The sequence below is a fragment of the Apostichopus japonicus genome, chromosome 15 (genome assembly GCF_037975245.1).
Source record: "Apostichopus japonicus isolate 1M-3 chromosome 15, ASM3797524v1, whole genome shotgun sequence".
In the NCBI taxonomy this organism is placed as follows: domain Eukaryota; kingdom Metazoa; phylum Echinodermata; class Holothuroidea; order Aspidochirotida; family Stichopodidae; genus Apostichopus; species Apostichopus japonicus.
Window position 1 is genome coordinate 49,173 of NC_092575.1, and position 22,258 is coordinate 71,430.

The window sequence follows — 22,258 nt, forward strand, 5'->3', positions numbered from 1 at the left end:
TTATAGCGCCTCCTTTATATGTATGTCACTGGGCAATAGTGCTGAAAGCTATAGTGCCTCTTTACGATGCAATAGTGCTGAATTTTATAGCGCCTTATACTATGTGTGCCACTGGGCATTAGTAATGAATGTTCTAGCACCTCCTTACAATGTGTGCCACTGGGCAATAGTGATGAAAGTTATAGCGTCTCCTTATGATGCAATAGTGCTGAAAGTTATAGTGGCTCAATCAATATATTGCCCCTTTAATTCGCACGCGCTTACCTGCATGACGATGTGATGCATCAAATGCTGCCGTAGTCCAGGGACACAAATATGCTTCATTGTTTTATGTGCATCTTACATTACGGAAAGGGGCTGTTCCATTTGTTACGTACTGAGGAGAAATTGTGTGCAAACACAACATTGCTGCAGAAAAACGTAAACTATATACCACAGAGAAGGTTTCATCATAATGACACCACGTTCTGCTATAATCTGTTACATATGTATGGTTTAATTATAATGGCACCACGTTCTGCTATTATATGTTACCATGTACGGTGTCATTATAATGGCACCACGTTCTGCTATTTTATGTTATAATATATACTGTCAATATAATAGTTCCACGCTCTGCTTTATATGTTACAATACAGGTGTCATTATAACGACACCACGTTCTGCTATTTTATGTTAAAGTAAATAGTGTCATTATAATCTTTTAACGCTCTGCTTTATATGTTACAATGTATGGTGTTATTATAATGGCACCCGTTCTGATATGATCTGTTACAATACAGGTGTCATTATAACGGCACCACGTTCTGCTATTTATGTAACAATATGTACTGTCATTATAACAGTCCCACGCTCTGCAATTATCTGTTACAATGAATGGTGTCATTATAATGGCACCACGTTCTGCTATAATCTGTTACAATACAGGTGTCATTATAACGACACCACGTTCTGCTATTTTATGTAACAATATATAGTGTCATTATAATAGTTCCACGCTCTGCTATTATCTGTTAAAATGACGGGTGTCATTATAATGGCACCACGTTCTGCTATAATCTGTTACAATACATGTGTCATTATAATGGCACCACGTTCTGCTATTTTATGTAACAATATATAGTGTCATTATAATAGTTCCACGCTCTGCTATTATCTGTTAAAATGACTGGTGTCATTATAATGGCACCACGTTCTGCTATAATCTGTTACAATACATGTGTCATTATAATGGCACCACGTTCTGCTATTTTATGTAACAATATATATAGTGTCATTATAATAGTTCCACGCTCTGCTATTATCTGTTACAATGAATGGTGTCATTATAATGGCACCACGTTCTGCTATTTTATGTAACAATATATAGTGTTATTATAATGTCACCACGTTCTGCTATTATCTGTTACATATGTATGGTGTCAATATAATGGCACCACGTTCTGCTATTATCTGTTACATATGTATGGTGTCATTATAATGGCACCACGTTCTGCTATTTTATGTAACAATTTATAGTGTCATTATAATAGTTCCACGTCCCGTAGAGATCTGTTACAACATCTGGTTTCTTTTCAGGTGCTTTTCTTATTCCATACTGCGTAATGCTGGTGTTCGGTGGCATTCCTTTATTTTACCTAGAACTTGCACTGGGACAGTATAACCAGTCTGGAGCTATCACCGTTTGGGACAAAGTTTGTCCAATATTTAAAGGTTTGTATAGCTAAGACTGCAGCAGAAATACGTATTTAACTCGAGGCCATTGAGAAAAATTTACTCTAACATGAGAAAAAATAACATCGTAAACAAATCAAATTGAATTATTTGAACACTAAAGGGGTGGGTCATATTCTTGTTTTCAGCTATAGGCAAGTTTAAAATGGAGTTATATTATTATCTACTAAAATCTTTGTTGTTGAGGATTTTACAGCAGGAAATTTGCAAAAGGACATGATATGGACGTGACATTGTACGACATGACACGGACACGGACACGAACATTGACTTTTACTTGGACATGGACGTGGACGTGGACATCACATGATATGACATGTACATGAATTGTGTTCTATAGCAATTTTTATCTTGTTGTCCAATTTTTTTAACTCCTGTTAAAGAGTGCGTCGTTAGTTTTATGGAGTATTGAATGTTCAGTTGTATTTAACAGGAATCGGATATGCCATGGTATTGGTCGCTTTCTTTGTGGATTGGTACTACAACGTCATCATATCATACGCGATTTACTACTTCATTGCGTCTTTTTCCCGACGTGTGCCGTGGAGTGTCTGCGACCACGATTATAATACGAAATTATGCTTCGAACCGGCCGATGGACCGCAATATTTTGCAAATGTCACCACTGTGGACGACAAAGGGAATACATTAACAGAAATTGTTAATAAAACTGTATCTGCTACAACAGAATACTACGAGTAAGTTAAGACATGAAGAAGGAGTAATTTCTCTTTGAGTAAATTTTAGTTTGATATTATATTCCCGAGCCTAACTGTGTAGTAAATGCACATTTATATTTATCATGATCTGGATCCAGCCTTGCGAATGCCCTGATTGAAGACCACAGCAGAGGAATTATAGTAACAAATCCCGGACATTTAGCCGCAGGGACAATTGATGTTAGCAGTTTTGCCTATTTTCTTCATTTTGAACAATATTTTCATTTAGTAATTAATTGATTTAGAGATGTACGAGACATTTCATATTAATGGAAAAAAGATATCTAAAATTTAAAAACGTCCGTCCATATTTTAATAGTAATAGTAGTGTTAATAATAGTAGTAGTAGTGTCGTAGTAGTAATAAAAGTAGAAATAATAGTAATAATGGTAATAAAAGTAGTAATGGTAATAACAGTAATAATGGTAATAAAAGTAATAATATTAGTTATAATAATAGTAGAAGTAACAATGCTAATGATAATAATAATAATGGTAAAAATAGTAATGATAGTAATAACATTAATAATGGTAATAATAATAATAAGGGGAACTATGGTAATAATAATAATCATATTAGTTATAATAATAGTAGAAGTTACAGTAGTAATAATAAGAGTAATAATGGTATTAATAGCAATAATGTAAATAACAGTAATAATGGTAATAATAATAATAGGAACTATGATAATACTAGTAATACTATTAGTAATAATAATAGTAGTAGTTACAATGCTAACTATAATAGTAATAATGGTAATAATAATAATACTGGTAATAACAGTAATAATGGTAATAATAATAGGAACTATGGTAATAATAGTAATAATATTAGTAATAATAATAGTAGTAGTTACAATTCTTATAATAATAGTAATAATGGTAATAATAGTAATAATGGTAATAATAGTAATAATGGTAATAACAGTAATAATGGTAGTAATAATAATAGAAACTATGGTAATAGTAGTAACAATATTAGTAATAATAATAGTAGTAGTTACAATGGTAATGATAACAGTAATGATGGTAATAATAGTAATAATGGTAATAACATTAATATTAGAAATAATAATAGGAACTATGGTAATAATAGTAATACTATTAGTAATAATAATAATATTAGTAGTTACAATGCTAATATCAATAGTAATAATAGTAATAATGGTAATAACAATAATAATGGTAATAATAATAGGAACTATGATAATAATAGTAATAACATCAGTTATAATAATAGTAGTTACAATGGTAATAATAATAGTAATAATGGTAATAGTAAGTAATAGTTATAATAATAGTAATAATTATAGTAATAACAGTAATTATAATGGTAATGATGGTGATAATGGTGATAGTGTTAATAATGATAATAACAGTAATAATGGTAATAACAGTAATAATAATGGTCATAATGGTAATAATGGTAATAATAGTAATAGTCGTAATAATCGCGATAATTGTAATAATAATAATATAGTAATAACAGTAATAATAATAGTTATCATAGCAATAATAATAACAATAATAATAATAGTATAAATAGTAATCATCATCATCATTATCGTGATCGTGATCGTAATGGTAATCATATTAATGGTCAAGTAATATTACATCAATTTCCATTTTAGACGTGGCGTTCTGCAGATGCACAAGAGTGATGGATTGGAAAATCTCGGAACAATTGTATGGCCACTTCTTCTTAGTCTCCTTGCAGTTTATGTTATCTGCTACTTCAGTTTATGGAAAGGCATTAAAGGATCTGGAAAGGTGAGTTAAACACCAACAAATAAACCTTTAATATATCCATCAATGCTAAGTTCATTATTTCTCTTTTTATGAGAAGACGACTTCACCATACGTTCAGCCTTAAAGGAGCAGTCCAACCATTAAACAGTATTACAAGATTAATATCTTCAAAACCAGAATAATTATAGAGTCATGTCAAACAAAAACTTTAAATCTTCATAAATTCAAACTGACCTTGGGCATCTTTCTACCACTGGAAAAAGACTTGTGGAAATTAGTGCAATGTCCGTTATAAATTAAAGCTTTAAATTAATTTCGAAATCTTTAAAACCTGTTAATAAACTATATGTAATCTCCTTACGTGGATGAGTCACTCAGTGACGTTAATGGAAAGACTAACCAAACCAAAGCCCACCACTTCTTATTCTTAACATAGGCTAGTGGGCAAGTGACTTTCAAGTAGGTTCATAAGAGCAACTAATGAACGTTGGAGGACCAGTTACTTACACAAAGTGTACAAGTGGCCCTAGACTATTCTTAATTGATAGAAAAGAGCAGAAAAGTTTGCACTTTTTTTCCATTGTTTATAATTTCCGAGTCACCTTTTCAGTTGTTCGATTACTTGTATAATATAATTAAATTAATATAATTATGTTTAATTCATCACAAGAAGTTGATCCGCTTTCTGTGTTGGATTGCACTAATAGGTTCCTGTTTACACCTCCCATATACCTCTATCGTATCTGAAAGAAAATATCTGCTGAACAGAATTAAAGTGAAGAACGCCCGTCACCTATCAGAATTATGCCTTTTACTGTTGTAATTTATTAAGATGACAGTAAAAGTGTTAGCAGAAGGAAGACTTACTTGATTATTGTTCAGTATAGTGACAGGCATAATCGCACTTCTAGACTGGAAGCTGAGTCTGTTGTGAATGGGAAGAACGTATGAGGAGAGTCAGTTTATGTTGAAACCGTTCTGTACATATTTCTCATCTAATGTCGTCGAGTTTACAGCTACGTGTGTACGAATAACTTATGAGGAGAATAAGTTTATGTTAAAACCTTCTGTATATGTTTCTCACCTAAGTTCGTCTGGTCCAGGGCCACAGACATTGAGTCTATTGTGTGTAAGCGGAACTGATGATGAGAACAACTTTATGTTAAAACCATTCTGTATATATTTCTCATCTAAGGTTGTCTGGTTCACAGCTACGTTTCCGTACGTTGTGCTGTTTTGTCTACTCATACGAGGTGTTACCTTGGACGGATCTGCCCATGGAATAGCTTTTTATCTCAAGCCAAACATAACAAAACTTGGTGAAGCTCAAGTAAGTTCAGACGATTAGTTGGTTCCATGTGTATATATTAATAAAGAATAACACACCAGAAAAATTCCACTTCACGACCGGTTTCGTCCTTTTCGGACTCATCAGGCGAAGGAAGGAAGCGAACTCCGGATCTTGTGTCACGAACCGAAGTCCGTTCCACTCGACCACAGTGATTCTACTGGTGTGGGAATGCGTATAAATTGGCTTTGAATTACTGACTTTAAAGGCGTATTACCCAAGTGTTATGACTTTACAGAGTGCACCCCTGGTGCTTTGAATATATATCAATATATATATATATATATATATATATATATATATATATATATATATATATATATATATATATATATATATATATATCAATTTATATATCAATATATATATATATCAATTTATATATCAATATATATATATAAATATATATATTGATATATATTGGTATATAAAACCATTTGATAAGTTAAAGCATCAGCACGGTAGATGCTTCAGGTAGTGTATAAGCACTAATAGCGTTCCTTAGAGAAATATATATTAAGATAGAAAATGTTCAGTTGCTGAGTTTACATGAAAGAGTAAGTTATGTGGACAGTGGAGACCGCCATGGTAGTTACAAAATAGCCTGTTAAACGGCAATGCTGCCATGTACCCTCTCCTCGTAACACAACTGTACATGCAGTTCATTCTTCTTAATCTCTATTAAACATTTTGTTCTGTGTAAAAATCCCCAGAAGCAATTATTCACCGAGGGTTTGACTATGTTATGTCCTTTTTAGGTATGGGTTGATGCCGCAACACAGGTTTACTTCTCTCTCGGACCTGGCTTTGGAGTTCTCTTGGCATTTTCGAGTTATAACCAATTCAACAACAACATTCAAAGGTTAGAAATGGGTCGTCCAAATATAATTGTATCTCTCAAGATATCTACTAGTTAAATCAAGTGTAAGTTTAGCAAGGTTAACCAATAGGAAACCAGAAGGTGCTCGAATTCTATAATCAAACTTTCTACTTTCTTTAAAGCTCTTGCTCACATTGTGAATAGTTCATTTTGTAAGATATAAAATCGAATTTCTGACAAATTCTAACTAATTTGGAAATGTATGTGATATAACCTCACGAAGTTACAGGTCGCCAATAGACTGCGCTGTAACTTTTAATTCCATGTATTCCGTACTTCCAATTATTTTGCTATATGTTACATGAGTTCACATTTCTCGCCAACAATCTAACTAATCCTAAGGTCCAGTGATCGGAATCTGAAGATAAGCATTTGGTGACTTTTTGAGGAGTTAACGTCATTCTTAACTAGTATCTTATCTACCGAACGGGTGTTACACTTGAAGTGAAATATATGGAATGTTATACTAACAGCCTAATACAAATGATATTGCTATAAACTGTCTAATGCCATTGGCAGCGTTCAATCTGCAACATCTACTGCATTAATTGGGGCTCGACATGCACTGAGACAATTTTTTTCATATGATGATGTTAAAAGCAGTGGTTGCTAGTATGGTTTACTTCAACCAACTGGTGATGGCCATTTATTGCAATAATATCAACTTTTTTTGAATAGTTATGAACCTTTATTTAAGCGGACGGTAAATATCATACCACATCCATTCTTAAGTCCATTTGGGTAGTTAAATAATGCCATATCCATTCTTTATTCCATTCGCTCGGTTAATCTGATGTAGTTCATTATATGTTTCATTCGGGGAGTTAATCTAATGCCACATACTTTCTTTCATATATCTTATCCCATTTGGACGATTACTCTAATGCCATGGTCATATATTATCCCATGTGGACGGTTACTCTAATGCCATAGTCATATATTATCCCATTTGGACGGTTACTCTAATGCCATTGGTCATATAATATCCCATTTGGACGATTACTCTCATGCCATGGTCATATATTATCCCATGTGGACGGTTACTCTAATGCCATTGGTCATATCTTATCCCATTTGGACGACTACTCTAATGCAATGGTCATATATTATCCCATTTGGACGGTTACTCTAATGCCATGGTCATATATTATCCCATTTGGACGATTACTCTCATGCCATAGTCATATATTATCCCATGTGGACGGTTACTCTAATGCCATTGGTCATATCTTATCCCATTTGGACGACTACTCTAATGCAATGGTCATATCTTATCCCATTTGGGCGGTTACTCTAATGCCATAGTCATATCTTATCCCATTTGGACGGTTACTCTAATGCCATTGGTCATATCTTATCCCATGTGGACGGTTACTCTAATGCCATAGTCATATATTATCCCATTTGGACGGTTACTCTAATGCCATTGGTCATATCTTATCCCATTTGGACGACTACTCTAATGCCATGGTCATATATTATCCCAGTTGGACGGTTACTCTAATGCCATTGGTCATATATTATCCCATTTGGCCGACTACTCTAATGCCATTGGTCATATCTTATCCCATGTGGACGGTTACTCTAATGCCATAGTCATATATTATCCCATTTCGACGATTACTCTAATGCCATTGGTCATATCTTATCCCATTTGGACGATTACTCTCATGCCATTGGTCATATATTATCCCATGTGGACGGTTACTCTAATGCCATAGTCAGATCTTATCCCATTTTGACGACTACTCTAATGCCATTGGTCATATCTTATCCCATGTGGACGGCTACTCTAATGCCTTGGTCATATATTATCCCATTTGGACGGTTACTCTAATGCCATTGGTCATATCTTATCCCATTTGGACGACTACTCTAATGCCATAGTCATATATTATCCCATTTGGACGGTTACTCTAATGCCATTGGTCATATCGTATCCCATTTGGCCGACTACTCTAATGCCATTGGTCATATATTATCCCATGTGGACGGTTACTCTAATGCCATAGTCATATATTATCCTATTTCGACGATTATTCTAATGCCATTGGTCATATCTTATCCCATTTGGACGACTACTCTAATGCCATGGTCATACCTTATCCCATGTGGACGGTTACTCTAATGCCATAGTCATATCTTATCCCATTTGGACGACTACTCTGATGCCATTGGTCATATATTATCCCATTTGGACGGTTACTCTAATGCCATTGGTCATATCGTATCCCATATTCCGACTACTCTAATGCCATTGGTCATATCTTATCCCATGTGGACGGTTACTCTAATGCCATGGTCATATCTTATCCCATGTGGACGGTTACTCTAATGCCATTGGTCATATGTTATCCCATTTGGACGGTTACTCTAATGCCATTGGTCATATCTTGTCCCATGTGGACGACTACTCTAATGCCTTGGTCATATCTTATCCCATTTGGCCGACTACTCTAATGCCATTGGTCATATATTATCCCATGTGGACGGTAACTCTAATGCCATAGTCATATATTATCCTATTTCGACGATTATTCTAATGCCATTGGTCATATCTTATCCCATTTGGACGACTACTCTAATGCAATGGTCATATATTATCCCATGTGGACGGTTACTCTAATGCCATGGTCATACCTTATCCCATGTGGACGGTTACTCTAATGCCATAGTCATATCTTATCCCATTTGGACGACTACTCTAATGCCATAGTCATATATTATCCCATTTGGACGGTTACTCTAATGCCATTGGTCATATCGTATCCCATATTCCGACTACTCTAATGCCATTGGTCATATCTTATCCCATGTGGACGGTTACTCTAATGCCATAGTCATATATTATCCTATATTGACGATTACTCTAATGCCTTGGTCATATCTTATCCCATTTGGCCGACTACTCTAATGCCATTGGTCATATATTATCCCATGTGGACGGTAACTCTAATGCCATAGTCATATGTTATCCTATTTCGACGATTATTCTAATGCCATTGGTCATATCTTATCCCATTTGGACGACTACTCTAATGCCATGGTCATACCTTATCCCATGTGGACGGTTACTCTAATGTCATGGTCATATCTTATCCCATGTGGACGGTTACTCTTATGCCATTGGTCATATCTTATCTCATGTGGACGGTTACTCTAATGCCATAGTCTTATATTATCCCATTTGGACGACTACTCTAATGCAATGGTCATATCTTATCCCATTTGGACGGTTACTCTAATGCCATTGGTCATATATTATCCCATGTGGACGGTTACTCTAATGCCATTGGTCATATGTTATCCCATTTGGACGGTTACTCTAATGCCATTGGTCATATCTTATCCCATTTGGACGGTTACTCTTATGCCATTGGTCATATCTTGTCCCATGTGGACGACTACTCTAATGCCATGGTCATATCTTATCCCATTTGGACGACTACTCTAATGCCATTGGTCATATCTTATCCCATGTGGACGACTACTCTAATGCCTTGGTCATATATTATACCATTTGGACGACTACTCTAATGCCATTGGTCATATCTTATCCCATTTGGACGATTATTCTAATACCATACATTTTCTTTATTCCATTCGGGAGTAAATCTTATAAGACATCGGCTCGTGTGTTTCTTCGAATTAATCTAATGTTATGTTTACTTTCGTTCTAGTCGGGCGGTTAATCTAATGTCAAATTCATTCTTTATTCAATTCGGGCGGTGCCTCCAATGCCACGTTCACTATTTATTCCATTCAGATACTTAATCTATAACTCCACATTTATTCTCCATTTCATTCCATTCCATATCATTACGTGGTTACAATCTTTTTTCTTTACAGAGACGCTATTTTGACAAGTCTGATAAACTGTGGTACTAGTTTCTTATCTGGATTTGTAGTCTTCTCTGTCTTAGGCTATATGTCCGTAAGAAATGACATTCCAATCGAGAAAGTGGCAACAGAGGGTAAGTATGTTGATTGCATGTTTGTAGCGTACTTTATTACAGCACATTCCCCTTATTGCTGAATAATAACACGGTCAGCACCTGAACAAAGCATATTTCTTGTGTATGTGTGTTTATGTACGTGTGTATATCACCGCGTATGTATATAATCAAAGATTTAGAAATATGGTTGCAGTTTGGTCATATATCACGTGACGTAAATGTAGATACGACATCGCAAATTTACTAAATGACAGACCTAGACACAACTAGAATATCTTCCAAACGGGGCACGAGTTTTCTTAGATGTCGGGTGTGCTGAGCGTGTGGGTGTATGTGTAGGTGTGTGTGTGTGGGTGTATGCATATATGTGTGTATATGCTTCTATGCGTGAATCACAAAGATAACATAAGCTAAAGATGAGATTTTAGAATTTACATTCTAATTACTGAACAAAAGCTTGTTCATCATAGAAAAAACGCGAGACTACTTCCAGTCGTTTACTGATATTTCGTTATATCCTAATGGTTGGAATCATAAGAATGGAACAGAATCAGCCCACTGCATATAAACTTCATATAAGCAACAGCGCATCCTAAGATGAAGTTCAAAATTGTCTCACCTGTCTGCACTATAACATATTATTTGACATATAACATATTATTTGAGACCATGCAATTGGTATGTTTTCCTGTTTTGTGTTACACATTGTCTGTATGTTAGACTAAGTGGTCCTGACACTTGATGAGCCTCGGAGGTTTTATCAAACATTAAACGTGTTATAGGTATACAACCTGGACCGATTGCAATGTTGATTGAACGATCCACAACATATCGATACTTTGTTTAATGCCTAAGGTCATCCATTCGAGTCAAATTGTCCTTTTTATTATTGCAACCGTCAGATCGATCTCTAGACACAAAGGTACCTTAGCAGAAGTCATAAAGTCATCTGCAAATTGCAGGGGACACAAACCCTACATCATGTGTGACTTATATGACAGAGTTATATTTGATAAATAAATCACCCAAAAAGCTAAGAGAAATCTTGTTCCGTTTGGGAGGTATCTGTCAGCTTAAAAATCGTGTCTTGGAGCTACCGTCTTGTAAATCTGTGATGTCATAGAGCCACTTTAGAATCAGGAAACCTTTTCATTTCTCTTTGTTTTTCTTTCAGATTTTTAAAGCTAAACGTTAACAGGGTTGACAGTGAAACCAATGCCATTATTATGTCATGTTAAGATCTCTAGTATTTAGAGTCAGCATTTGCAAAACCCATCTCCATTACAGAACATAAACATTGTAATAAATAACGAAAAACATGGCAAACATAAAATGAAGCACATGTGACCCGATGATATCATATTTAGACTTGATCAAGTCCTCGACGTCGTTTGTGAAGGATTATTAAATCAGTGATATCTCCTAAATGGAATAAGGGCTTCCTTGGCTGTTTCGGAAAGTTATTCACTACAGTTATCTCTACCAAGGAGATCATTAATAACGGTATAGGGTTTGTCTCCTTTAAGAAGTCAAATCTGAAACCGGTTAGCGGGATAACGCAATGGTGATAAACTTGTATTGAAATTATATTTCGGTTAGCACATTTTGTTGATATCTTGAGAGTACACGAGTACACTTTAACATAACTTGAGAGCACACGAGTACACTTTGAACATACCTTGAGAGTACACGAGTACACGTTGAATATAACTTGAGAGTACACGAGTACACTTTGAATAGGCTATAACTTGAAAGCACACGAGTACACGTTGAATATTACTCGAGAGCACACGAGTACACTTTGAATATAACTTGAGAGCACACGAGTACACTTTGAATATAATTTGAAAGCACACGAGTACACTTTGAATATTACTCGAGAGCACACGAGTACACTTTGAATATAACTTGAGAGCACACGAGTACACTTTGAATATAATTTGAAAGCACACGAGTACACTTTGAATATAACTCGAGAGCACACGAGTACACTTTGAATATAATTTGAAAGCACACGAGTACACTTTGAATAAAACTTGAGAGCACACGAGTATACACGTTGAATATTACTCGAGAGCACACGAGTACACGTTGAATATTACTCGAGAGCACACGAGTACACTTTGAATATAACTTGAGAGCACACGAGTACACGTTGAATATTACTCGAGAGCACACGAGTACACTTTGAATATAATTTGAGAGCACACGAGTACACTTTGAATATAACTTGAGAGCACACGAGTACACTTTGAATATAATTTGAAAGCACACGAGTACACTTTGAATATAATTTGAAAGCACACGAGTACACTTTGAATATAACTTGAGAGCACACGAGTACACTTTGAATATAATTGGAAAGCACACGAGTACACGTTGAATATTACTTGAGAGCACACGAGTATACACGTTGAATATTACTCGAGAGCACACGAGTACACGTTGAATATTACTCGAGAGCACACGAGTACACTTTGAATATAACTTGAGAGCACACGAGTACACGTTGAATATTACTCGAGAGCACACGAGTACACTTTGAATATAATTTGAGAGCACACGAGTACACTTTGAATATAACTTGAGAGCACACGAGTACACTTTGAATATAATTTGAAAGCACACGAGTACACTTTGAATATAATTTGAGAGCACACGAGTACACTTTGAATATAACTTGAGAGCACACGAGTACACTTTGAATATAATTTGAAAGCACACGAGTACACGTTGAATATTACTCGAGAGCACACGAGTACACTTTGAATATAATTTGAGAGCACACGAGTACACTTTGAATATAACTTGAGAGCACACGAGTACACTTTGAATATAATTTGAAAGCACACGAGTACACTTTGAATATAACTTGAGAGCACACGAGTACACGTTGAATATTACTCGAGAGCACACGAGTACACTTTGAATATAATTTGAGAGCACACGAGTACACTTTGAATATAACTTGAGAGCACACGAGTACACTTTGAATATAATTTGAAAGCACACGAGTACACTTTGAATATAATTTGAAAGCACACGAGTACACTTTGAATATAACTTGAGAGCACACGAGTACACTTTGAATATAATTTGAAAGCACACGAGTACACTTTGAATAAAACTTGAGAGCACACGAGTATACACGTTGAATATTACTCGAGAGCACACGAGTACACGTTGAATATTACTCGAGAGCACACGAGTACACTTTGAATATAACTTGAGAGCACACGAGTACACGTTGAATATTACTCGAGAGCACACGAGTACACTTTGAATATAATTTGAGAGCACACGAGTACACTTTGAATATAACTTGAGAGCACACGAGTACACTTTGAATATAATTTGAAAGCACACGAGTACACTTTGAATATAATTTGAGAGCACACGAGTACACTTTGAATATAACTTGAGAGCACACGAGTACACTTTGAATATAATTTGAAAGCACACGAGTACACTTTGAATATAACTTGAGAGCACACGAGTACACTTTGAATATAACTTGAGAGCACACGAGTACACGTTGAATATTACTCGAGAGCACACGAGTACACTTTGAATATAATTTGAGAGCACACGAGTACACTTTGAATATAACTTGAGAGCACACGAGTACACTTTGAATATAATTTGAAAGCACACGAGTACACTTTGAATATAACTTGAGAGCACACGAGTACACGTTGAATATTACTCGAGAGCACACGAGTACACTTTGAATATAACTTGAGAGCACACGAGTACACGTTGAATATTACTCGAGAGCACACGAGTACACTTTGAATATAACTTGAGAGCACACGAGTACACGTTGAATATTACTCGAGAGCACACGAGTACACTTTGAACTTGATATCTTGAGAGTAAACGAGTACAATTTGAAGATTGCAGTGAAACGGATTGCAATTGTAGATATTTATGCATTTGTAAAATATCATGCTCACAGTTTGAAAGGAATGGAATAAGTATTATTCATATAGGTAAACTATAATGTGACCAGCTACGTTACTAACAGGCATTTGTTCGTCTCCCCTGCAGGTCCTGGACTTGTCTTTGTGACGTACCCTGAGGCACTCGCCACCATGCCAGGGTCCACAGTGTGGTCTCTTCTCTTTTTTCTGATGCTGATTACTCTTGGCCTAGATAGTTCGGTGAGCGACTTTTCAAATAAGTAAATGTCGTGACTAAATTGCACTTACTTCATCTTTGTAACTCTGGTACTCTTTTTATTTACTTTAGTTTGGTGGAACGGAAGCTATTTTAACAGCCTTGTCGGATCAGTTTCCACGAGTGATTAAAGCTCATCGAGAAATTGCCGTATTCCTTCTCTTTGCATTCTACATGTTAGTCGGACTGGCTTTTACGTCGCAGGTAACTTCATTCCATATTCGATTATCCGATAGATATTGTTATAAGACAGCCATTCTTAGTTGTAAATATATCACTTTTATTGCATTGATCATCACAGTTAGAGAACCCATGTGATTTGTTATTATAAAGTGTATTCATTTTCAAAATTTGACATTCCTTCATCTTTACAACCTATCATAGTTGCGAGTTTGCGACTACCAAATTTATTGTCTTGATTACCAAGATTACTTAGGAACAAGTGGTAAGTAGTTTCTGGATATACACAATGATTTAGGAACATGTGGTAAGCCTTAGTTTCGGGATAGGCACAATGATTTAGGAACAGGTGGTAAGTAGTTTCTGGATATACACAATGATTTAGGAACATGTGGTAAGCCTTAGTTTCGGGATAGGCACAATGATTTAGGAACAGGTGGTAACTAGTTTCTGGATATACACAATGATTTAGGAACAGGTAGTAAACCTTAGTTTCTGGATATACACAATGATTAATGAACAGGTGGTAACTAGTTTCTGGATATACACAATAATTTAGGAACATGTGGTAAGCCTTAGTTTCGGGATAGGCACAATGATTTAGGAACAGGTGGTAACTAGTTTCTGGATATACACAATGATTTAGGAACAGGTGGTAAGCCTTAGTTTCTGGATATACACAATGATTAATGAACAGGTGGTAACTAGTTTCTGGATATACACAATGATTTAGGAACAGGTGGTAAGCCTTAGTGTCTGGATATACACGAAGATGTAGGAACACGTGGTAAGTAGCTTCGAGATAAACTCGAAGATGTAAGAACAAGTGGTAAGTAGTTTCGGGATATACATGAAAGTTCAGCTGGATCTTGTGAATCAGCAAACAATGCCATGCTAATGATCATTTGTGATATATACCTCATAATCCTTGACCTTTCTTTTAGAATGTACGAAATCTATTGGATACTACGTATTCATGGATCGGCCTTAATAACAACATTACGTAACTCTTAAAGGCGTTTGTTTCGTCGTCTGGTGTGCAACTGCATTTTTTTAAATGCAGGTGTGCTTCCTTACTTCGCATCATTATGGCACATGTCATGTTAATAACACAGTGTTATGTTTCTTACTTGCCATCAGGGTGGCACCTATTTGGTGTTTTTGTTTGATAACTTCGCCGCCCAGTATGCGATACTAACCGCGGTTTTCTTTGAAGCCATTGCTGTCTCCTGGTTTTATGGTAAGTTGAACATATTTTGTCTTCATATTGGTGTATTGCTATTAAAGTTCCTAACCATCGATCTATTGAAAGTATAAAGACGCTCCCTTACAACGTAACCTGTCGCTCGACAACCATACGCATGTTCTAGCACAGTTATTCGTCTTATTGAAAGTTACATTAAACTTAGACATGTCCATAACATGAAGTTACAGATCTCCATTCAAAATCAATACGTGCCCAAAATACTCATAAAATCTGATAATGTAGCTTCTTCCGACTTCAGTTTCTGTTGGTCTTCAGTTTGATCTTCAGTTGATCTTCAGTTTCTGTTGATCTGAATAACATAACCTCATATACATTGCGAATGGCGCTGGAATTATTGTAAGCTGATATATTTGATTGGTTGATGACGCAATGCGTGACCGAGTGATCCTCCATAAACAGGGGCGTATCCAGGATTTTCCAATAGGGGGGGCGCCAGGCATGAATGATCGCCGTCCTGGGGGATGGGTCTAAGGGGAGGGGTGTTACAATTTTTGCTTTCAAAGAAGGGCTGAAATGCAAAATGGTGTCATATGCATGGGCGGCGATCCGTACTTCCGAGTGGGGGGGGGGGGGGATATGACCTTGTTTACTATCTAAGCGTAGCGCCACCATGAGTTGGCGCGAAGCGTACAAGAAAATTTTGGGGTTAACAAACCCTCTAGATGGCCGGAAACGGCACTTCCCGAGGTTTCCAAGCGGCATATACCCAACTTTAAAATAGGGATGTCATGTCCGAAATATCTCATAATCAGGATCCAAAATACTTTTTTTTTTAATTTCGGGTGTTATTTTGGGAAAATTGCCCCTGTCAATCTTGTTTCAGGCGCAACGTTAGAATGTTCGAGAGCTCTGTTATATTATTCGATGAAGAAAATGGCCTCATGCAGGCTATTATAGGCCTATACACATGCAATACACAATTACACATAGTTACATTCCTAGGTACCGATTGCTAGGGCATCCAGGTGCAACGTGTATTAAGCATTACCCTGGTTACATGAGATTCTCAGCTGTTCGAGGGAACATGTACGTGTGTAGGCCTACTATAGGGCCTATATGAATACTATGAGGGTGCATATATGTACTATATCAATACCGTGGGCGCAATAATACATTTTGTTGTTATAGGGCCAATGAAGCCTACAGTCAACTATTTTTGCTTTATAAAGACGCTTTATTTGAAAAGATCGCACTGCGTTTATGGTAGGCGAGAAATGAAGCTAAAAAAGAGCCGTACATTCACGAAGATGCATAAATGTAGGCATGAAAATATTCTTATCCCTGGCATTTGGTGGGGGGGGGGGGGGATATGGTGCATTACATCCCCTCCACCCATTTTCATGGGGGGATATATCCCCCCTCCACCCAGGATCGCCGCCCATGGCCATATGTGATCCATTTTTCGACCTTAATAATAAGCAACATTTCCAGTAAATATGGACACAAAATGCACAATTTAGTATGGCTGGCATGTCATTTAGTGTCTATAGTGATAATACAAACACAGTTACCATCTATGTTTATAAAACTATTATGCCGCCGAACTTCGCCAGAACCTTTTTTTGGCAAACAAAAAATAAAGCATACGGGAGGGGGGGGGGGGGGTTGAGCGATCACCGACATCTCACATAAAGGTCATCATTTTTTTTTTTTTTTTTTTTTTTTTTTTTGCTAAACTTTTTTTTTTTTGGTGACGGCCAATAGGGGGGGCGCGCGCCTGTTGCGCCCCCCTGGATACGCCCCTGATAAAGATGCAGTGAGCAACCTCTCTAGCCCCCCACAAGTCTCCTCTCTAGCGCCACACAAATATCCTCTCTAGCGCCACACAAATATCCTCTCTAGCGCCCCACCAATATCCTCTCTAGCGCCACACAAATATCCTCTCTAGCGCCACACAAATATCCTCTCTAGCGCCACACAAATATCCTCTCTAGCGCCACACAAATATCCTCTCTAGCGCCCCACAAATATCCTCTCTAGCGCCACACAAATATCCTCTCTAGCGCCACACAAATATCCTCTCTAGCGCCACACAAATACCCTCTCTAGCGCCACACAAATATCCTCTCTAGCGCCACACAAATACCCTCTCTAGCGCCACACAAATATCCTCTCTAACGCCACACAAATATCCTCTCTAGCGCCACACAAATATCCTCTCTAGCGCCACACAAATATCCTCTCTAACGCCACACAAATATCCTCTCTAGCGCCACACAAATATCCTCTCTAGCGCCAAACAAATATCCTCTCTAGCGCCACACAAATATCCTCTCTAGCGCCACACAAATATCCTCTCTAACGCCACACAAATCTCCTCTCTAGCGCCACACAAATATCCTCTCTAGCGCCACACAAATATCCTCTCTAGCGCCACACAAATACCCTCTCTAGCGCCACACAAATATCCTCTCTAGCGCCACACAAATATCCTCTCTAGCGCCACACAAATATCCTCTCTAACGCCACACAAATCTCCTCTCTAGCGCCACACAAATATCCTCTCTAGCGCCACACAAATATCCTCTCTAGCGCCACACAAATACCCTCTCTAGCGCCACACAAATATCCTCTCTAGCGCCACACAAATATCCTCTCTAACGCCACACAAATATCCTCTCTAACGCCACACAAATCTCCTCTCTAGCGCCACACAAATATCCTCTCTAGCGCCACACAAATATCCTCTCTAGCGCCACACAAATACCCTCTCTAGCGCCACACAAATATCCTCTCTAGCGCCACACTAGTCTCCTTCGAAAGACTACAAAGTTAGTGGGCCGCGAGCCTTTTTTACCTTTACGTTAAAAACATAAGCTTTAAAATATTACAGAATATCACGTTTAAAGTATCTATCTAATGCCAGGCCTGACGATTCCTACCGAAAGGATATCGCGAAATATCGAGGAAATGATTGGAAGTCGTCCCGCGTTCTTCTGGCGAATCTGTTGGCTCTTCATCTGTCCAACCATGATTATTGTAAGTATATGATAAAATATTGCTTATGCTGCACTATTGATTCTCATTATAGAAGTAGGTAAAGTATTTTATAGTGTTTGGACCACCTTCTATAAAAGTGTCAACATTTAACCCTTTTCTGCGAAGTTTGACGGGTCTGAATGGACTTATAACTCTGTTAAATCTCGCTTAATTGTGGAAGTCTATGAATGAAATGTATCGAGACAGATTCAAAATGATATCAAGTGTTTGTTATTGATACATTGACTTCAACGTGCAATGTCGCTCAAGTAGAAAGTTCTTGCAACAAAGGAAAACAACGATATTATTATGAATTAAGACCAAATCTGCACAGATAATGAACCAAGTATCTCTTACGCTGTGGAATTAATTGCACAAATCGTTTCGAAGATTTGTCAATGAGGAATTAATCGTTTTCCTTTATTCTTTCTGTATTACCAGGTTATTTTGACGTTTGGCCTGATGAATTTTAAAAATTTGAAACTAGACGACTACACTTATCCTGATTGGTCAATGGCACTCGGTTGGCTCATTTCTTGCACTTCGATTGCATTCATACCATTGATTGCTCTCTACAAGTTTCTAAATACTCCAGGAACAGCCATGGAAGTAAGTTAACGAATCTTAGCATATTTCCATACACACTAGATACTTCATACCCATATATACTCCATACACACCATATACTTGATGCACTATACACTTCATACACACTGTATTTCATACACACTATATACTCCATATATACACACTGCATACTTCATACACCGTATATACTTCATACCTCTAAATACTTAATAAACAATGTATAGTTCATTCCCATTGGTTATGAGCAACCTGTGGGTTCAGGCTCTAAAGCTATAGTACGAGTGCTTAATCTTGCTTTAATATCTTTACTACATTACAACAAATTCCCTACGGGTATGAGTACAATTCCATATGGACAATTATATGAGAACATACTCATTACAAGTCTACTTCATACCCCCAAGTTTAAACTTTATACAACATTATACTCCATATTGGCATCCACATGTCATGAGATAAGCAGAAATGTATCATTTCTTAATGCTTTGACAATTGAAGCCAATGATCTACATCAGGGGTTTGAGTATTTCATCAGAAGGAAACCTCACCAGCATTAAACAAAACAACAGCAGATAAAGTAAAGTTCTTAATTAGAGCGTATAATTACAGGCATACAATTAGAAACAAAACCCTAAAAAGTTAAAGTATAATTCTTGATAGTGTAGCCAGAAAAAAGACGTAATCGATAACGTTTTTCGAAGAGAGAGTAGTTTAATCGTTTAGAATGCTTGAACTCACAGATCAGTTTGTATTTACCTGAATGACTTCGAGGAAAACCATGTGCTTGTGTATTTGTTTGAGATTAACGTTGAAGTATTACAATTAAAACTTTATTATGCAGCACGACAACAGTTCTGAGGTTGCAGAAATGTTACATAATGCGAAATATTAATCTTAACGATACAATTGATAATTTCAGCGAGTAACCCGAAACCTGAAGACTCCTCCACAATGGCCTGAAGGAATAGAAATGGAGAGCAGAATAAATGGCATTGTGCCTGAAGACAAACCTGTGACGGACGTGTAGAGCTGACGACGTGAACAAAACAACTTGAACGTACTACGATAAATTTATACCGGTTACCTGACTCTTCTCGATTAGATCGGTTAATTGATTTTATCGGTTATCTTGACTATACTCGTTATGTAATTCTATCGTTTACTTGAATATACCGGTTACTTCGTTGTATCTTTGACTGGACTATATCGGTTACATTACTGTATTGCTACGTTTATTGTATCGGTTACTTGACCATACCGGTTACTTTACTTTCTTGTTTACTGGATGATTTCGGTTACTGGATTGTATTGGGTATACTTGATGCTGTATAAATCTGTTTATAGATCGTTTGTACAAACAAAAATCTCTTTTAAACAAGGGCAGACTTTCCTTCATAACTGGCAATTGAATAGTTTTGAGACATCTTGTATCTGTGCGAACAGTGATTCAGATTTGTATGCTGATCTTGGGTATTTGCTTGTTATTTTATACTGCGAGCCACCCAATGTCTTGTTATACGTAAATTTACGTTATACAATCGATAATGCAGATATGATCAATTGAAGTAATAGATATTAAATGAACAATAGTGAATTATGTATGTAAAGTTAATTAGTAAAAGTATTTCTTCTTTTCTTTTATTTGAATTTAACATTTTAATGTCATAAGTGAACCATAAATTCGATAACTGTCGCAATATCCATAAAGTATAATGGAAGGAATTTTTATGCGCATAGGGCCTATGTTGCAGGATTTTTTTAAGCAATTATGTCTCTCTTGACTATTATGGATAATTGGTTTGCTTTAAGACAATTTTTATATCTATGAAACCTGTGATAATGATTTAATGTAGAAAAAAGAATTCTAGAAAACCATTTAAAAGTTTGATTCCCAAGATTCAACTCTTGAACATGACTACGCTTTTAAACCAACCAATGATAGCACTGTTCGTTAGATGAGTGTTTGTCAATTCACGGAATGGTCCATTAAAAAAAAAACACGACAAAATAGATTTTTGTCTCAAGAATATTTAGTCTTGAAAGTCTCAGCAGTTAACCTTATACCTTAGTTTATGCACTGTGTTTGTGAAATTGTCTATTTGCAAGTGTTCGTACATTCTAGGTACAATCAAATCCATGTTTTATAGTAGTAATTCATGTTACCTAGTCTGCACATGTTTTCATATGTAATGATAAATACCTATACTATTTAGTAATCATTGTAGCTCGAAGTTCTTCTTGCTAGAGTTTTAAAAGGAGTATTATTAGTAATGTGATTAAGTTTATGATTTCTTAAACTTAGAATAAATCCATCTTATACAACGATAATAACACAATACATGCTATCTCTCCGTCTTCTTTATTAGTTCCATGTCAATATTGGTTTGACTATTGGAACGCGAACAATTAATCCAACCTAACCATTACCCAGTTTAGCTTATTCTGACAGAGATCTTAGTGATTAAACAACTTCCACAAATATCCAGGCCGGGAAATTTCCTTGTTTGCAAATATTTGAGTTAAACAGTAACTGTGACAGGGCTGCCATTGAACAATGAGGTCAAAGTGCCAAAAGGATGCAAAATATTTTACTTTCCCATTATTGTTCTCCACACTATTTAAAACTGGATATAAACAGGATTGACGTTGTAATGAATTCCAGAATAAGGATGTGTTAAGA

The 22,258-nt window shown here is 36.4% G+C and overlaps 1 protein-coding gene across 8 annotated transcripts in view; it reads left to right on the forward strand.

The window, feature by feature from the left end:
- The window catches only part of LOC139980838 (sodium-dependent dopamine transporter-like), a 50,382-nt gene extending 29,121 nt beyond the window's left edge, over nucleotides 1-21,261 (forward strand). For all 8 annotated transcript variants that reach the window (XM_071992797.1, XM_071992796.1, XM_071992799.1 and 5 more), the window contains 12 exons: nucleotides 1,579-1,713; nucleotides 2,168-2,432; nucleotides 4,084-4,222; nucleotides 5,397-5,531; nucleotides 6,308-6,411; nucleotides 10,279-10,403; nucleotides 14,436-14,548; nucleotides 14,637-14,768; nucleotides 15,885-15,984; nucleotides 18,878-18,990; nucleotides 19,432-19,599; nucleotides 20,498-21,261. In XM_071992797.1, the coding sequence (XP_071848898.1) occupies nucleotides 1,579-1,713; nucleotides 2,168-2,432; nucleotides 4,084-4,222; nucleotides 5,397-5,531; nucleotides 6,308-6,411; nucleotides 10,279-10,403; nucleotides 14,436-14,548; nucleotides 14,637-14,768; nucleotides 15,885-15,984; nucleotides 18,878-18,990; nucleotides 19,432-19,599; nucleotides 20,498-20,605 (1,637 nt within the window). In that variant the 3' untranslated portion in view covers nucleotides 20,606-21,261. The remainder of the gene's footprint in view (nucleotides 1-1,578; nucleotides 1,714-2,167; nucleotides 2,433-4,083; nucleotides 4,223-5,396; nucleotides 5,532-6,307; nucleotides 6,412-10,278; nucleotides 10,404-14,435; nucleotides 14,549-14,636; nucleotides 14,769-15,884; nucleotides 15,985-18,877; nucleotides 18,991-19,431; nucleotides 19,600-20,497) is intronic.
- The last annotated feature ends 997 nt before the right edge of the window (nucleotides 21,262-22,258 follow it).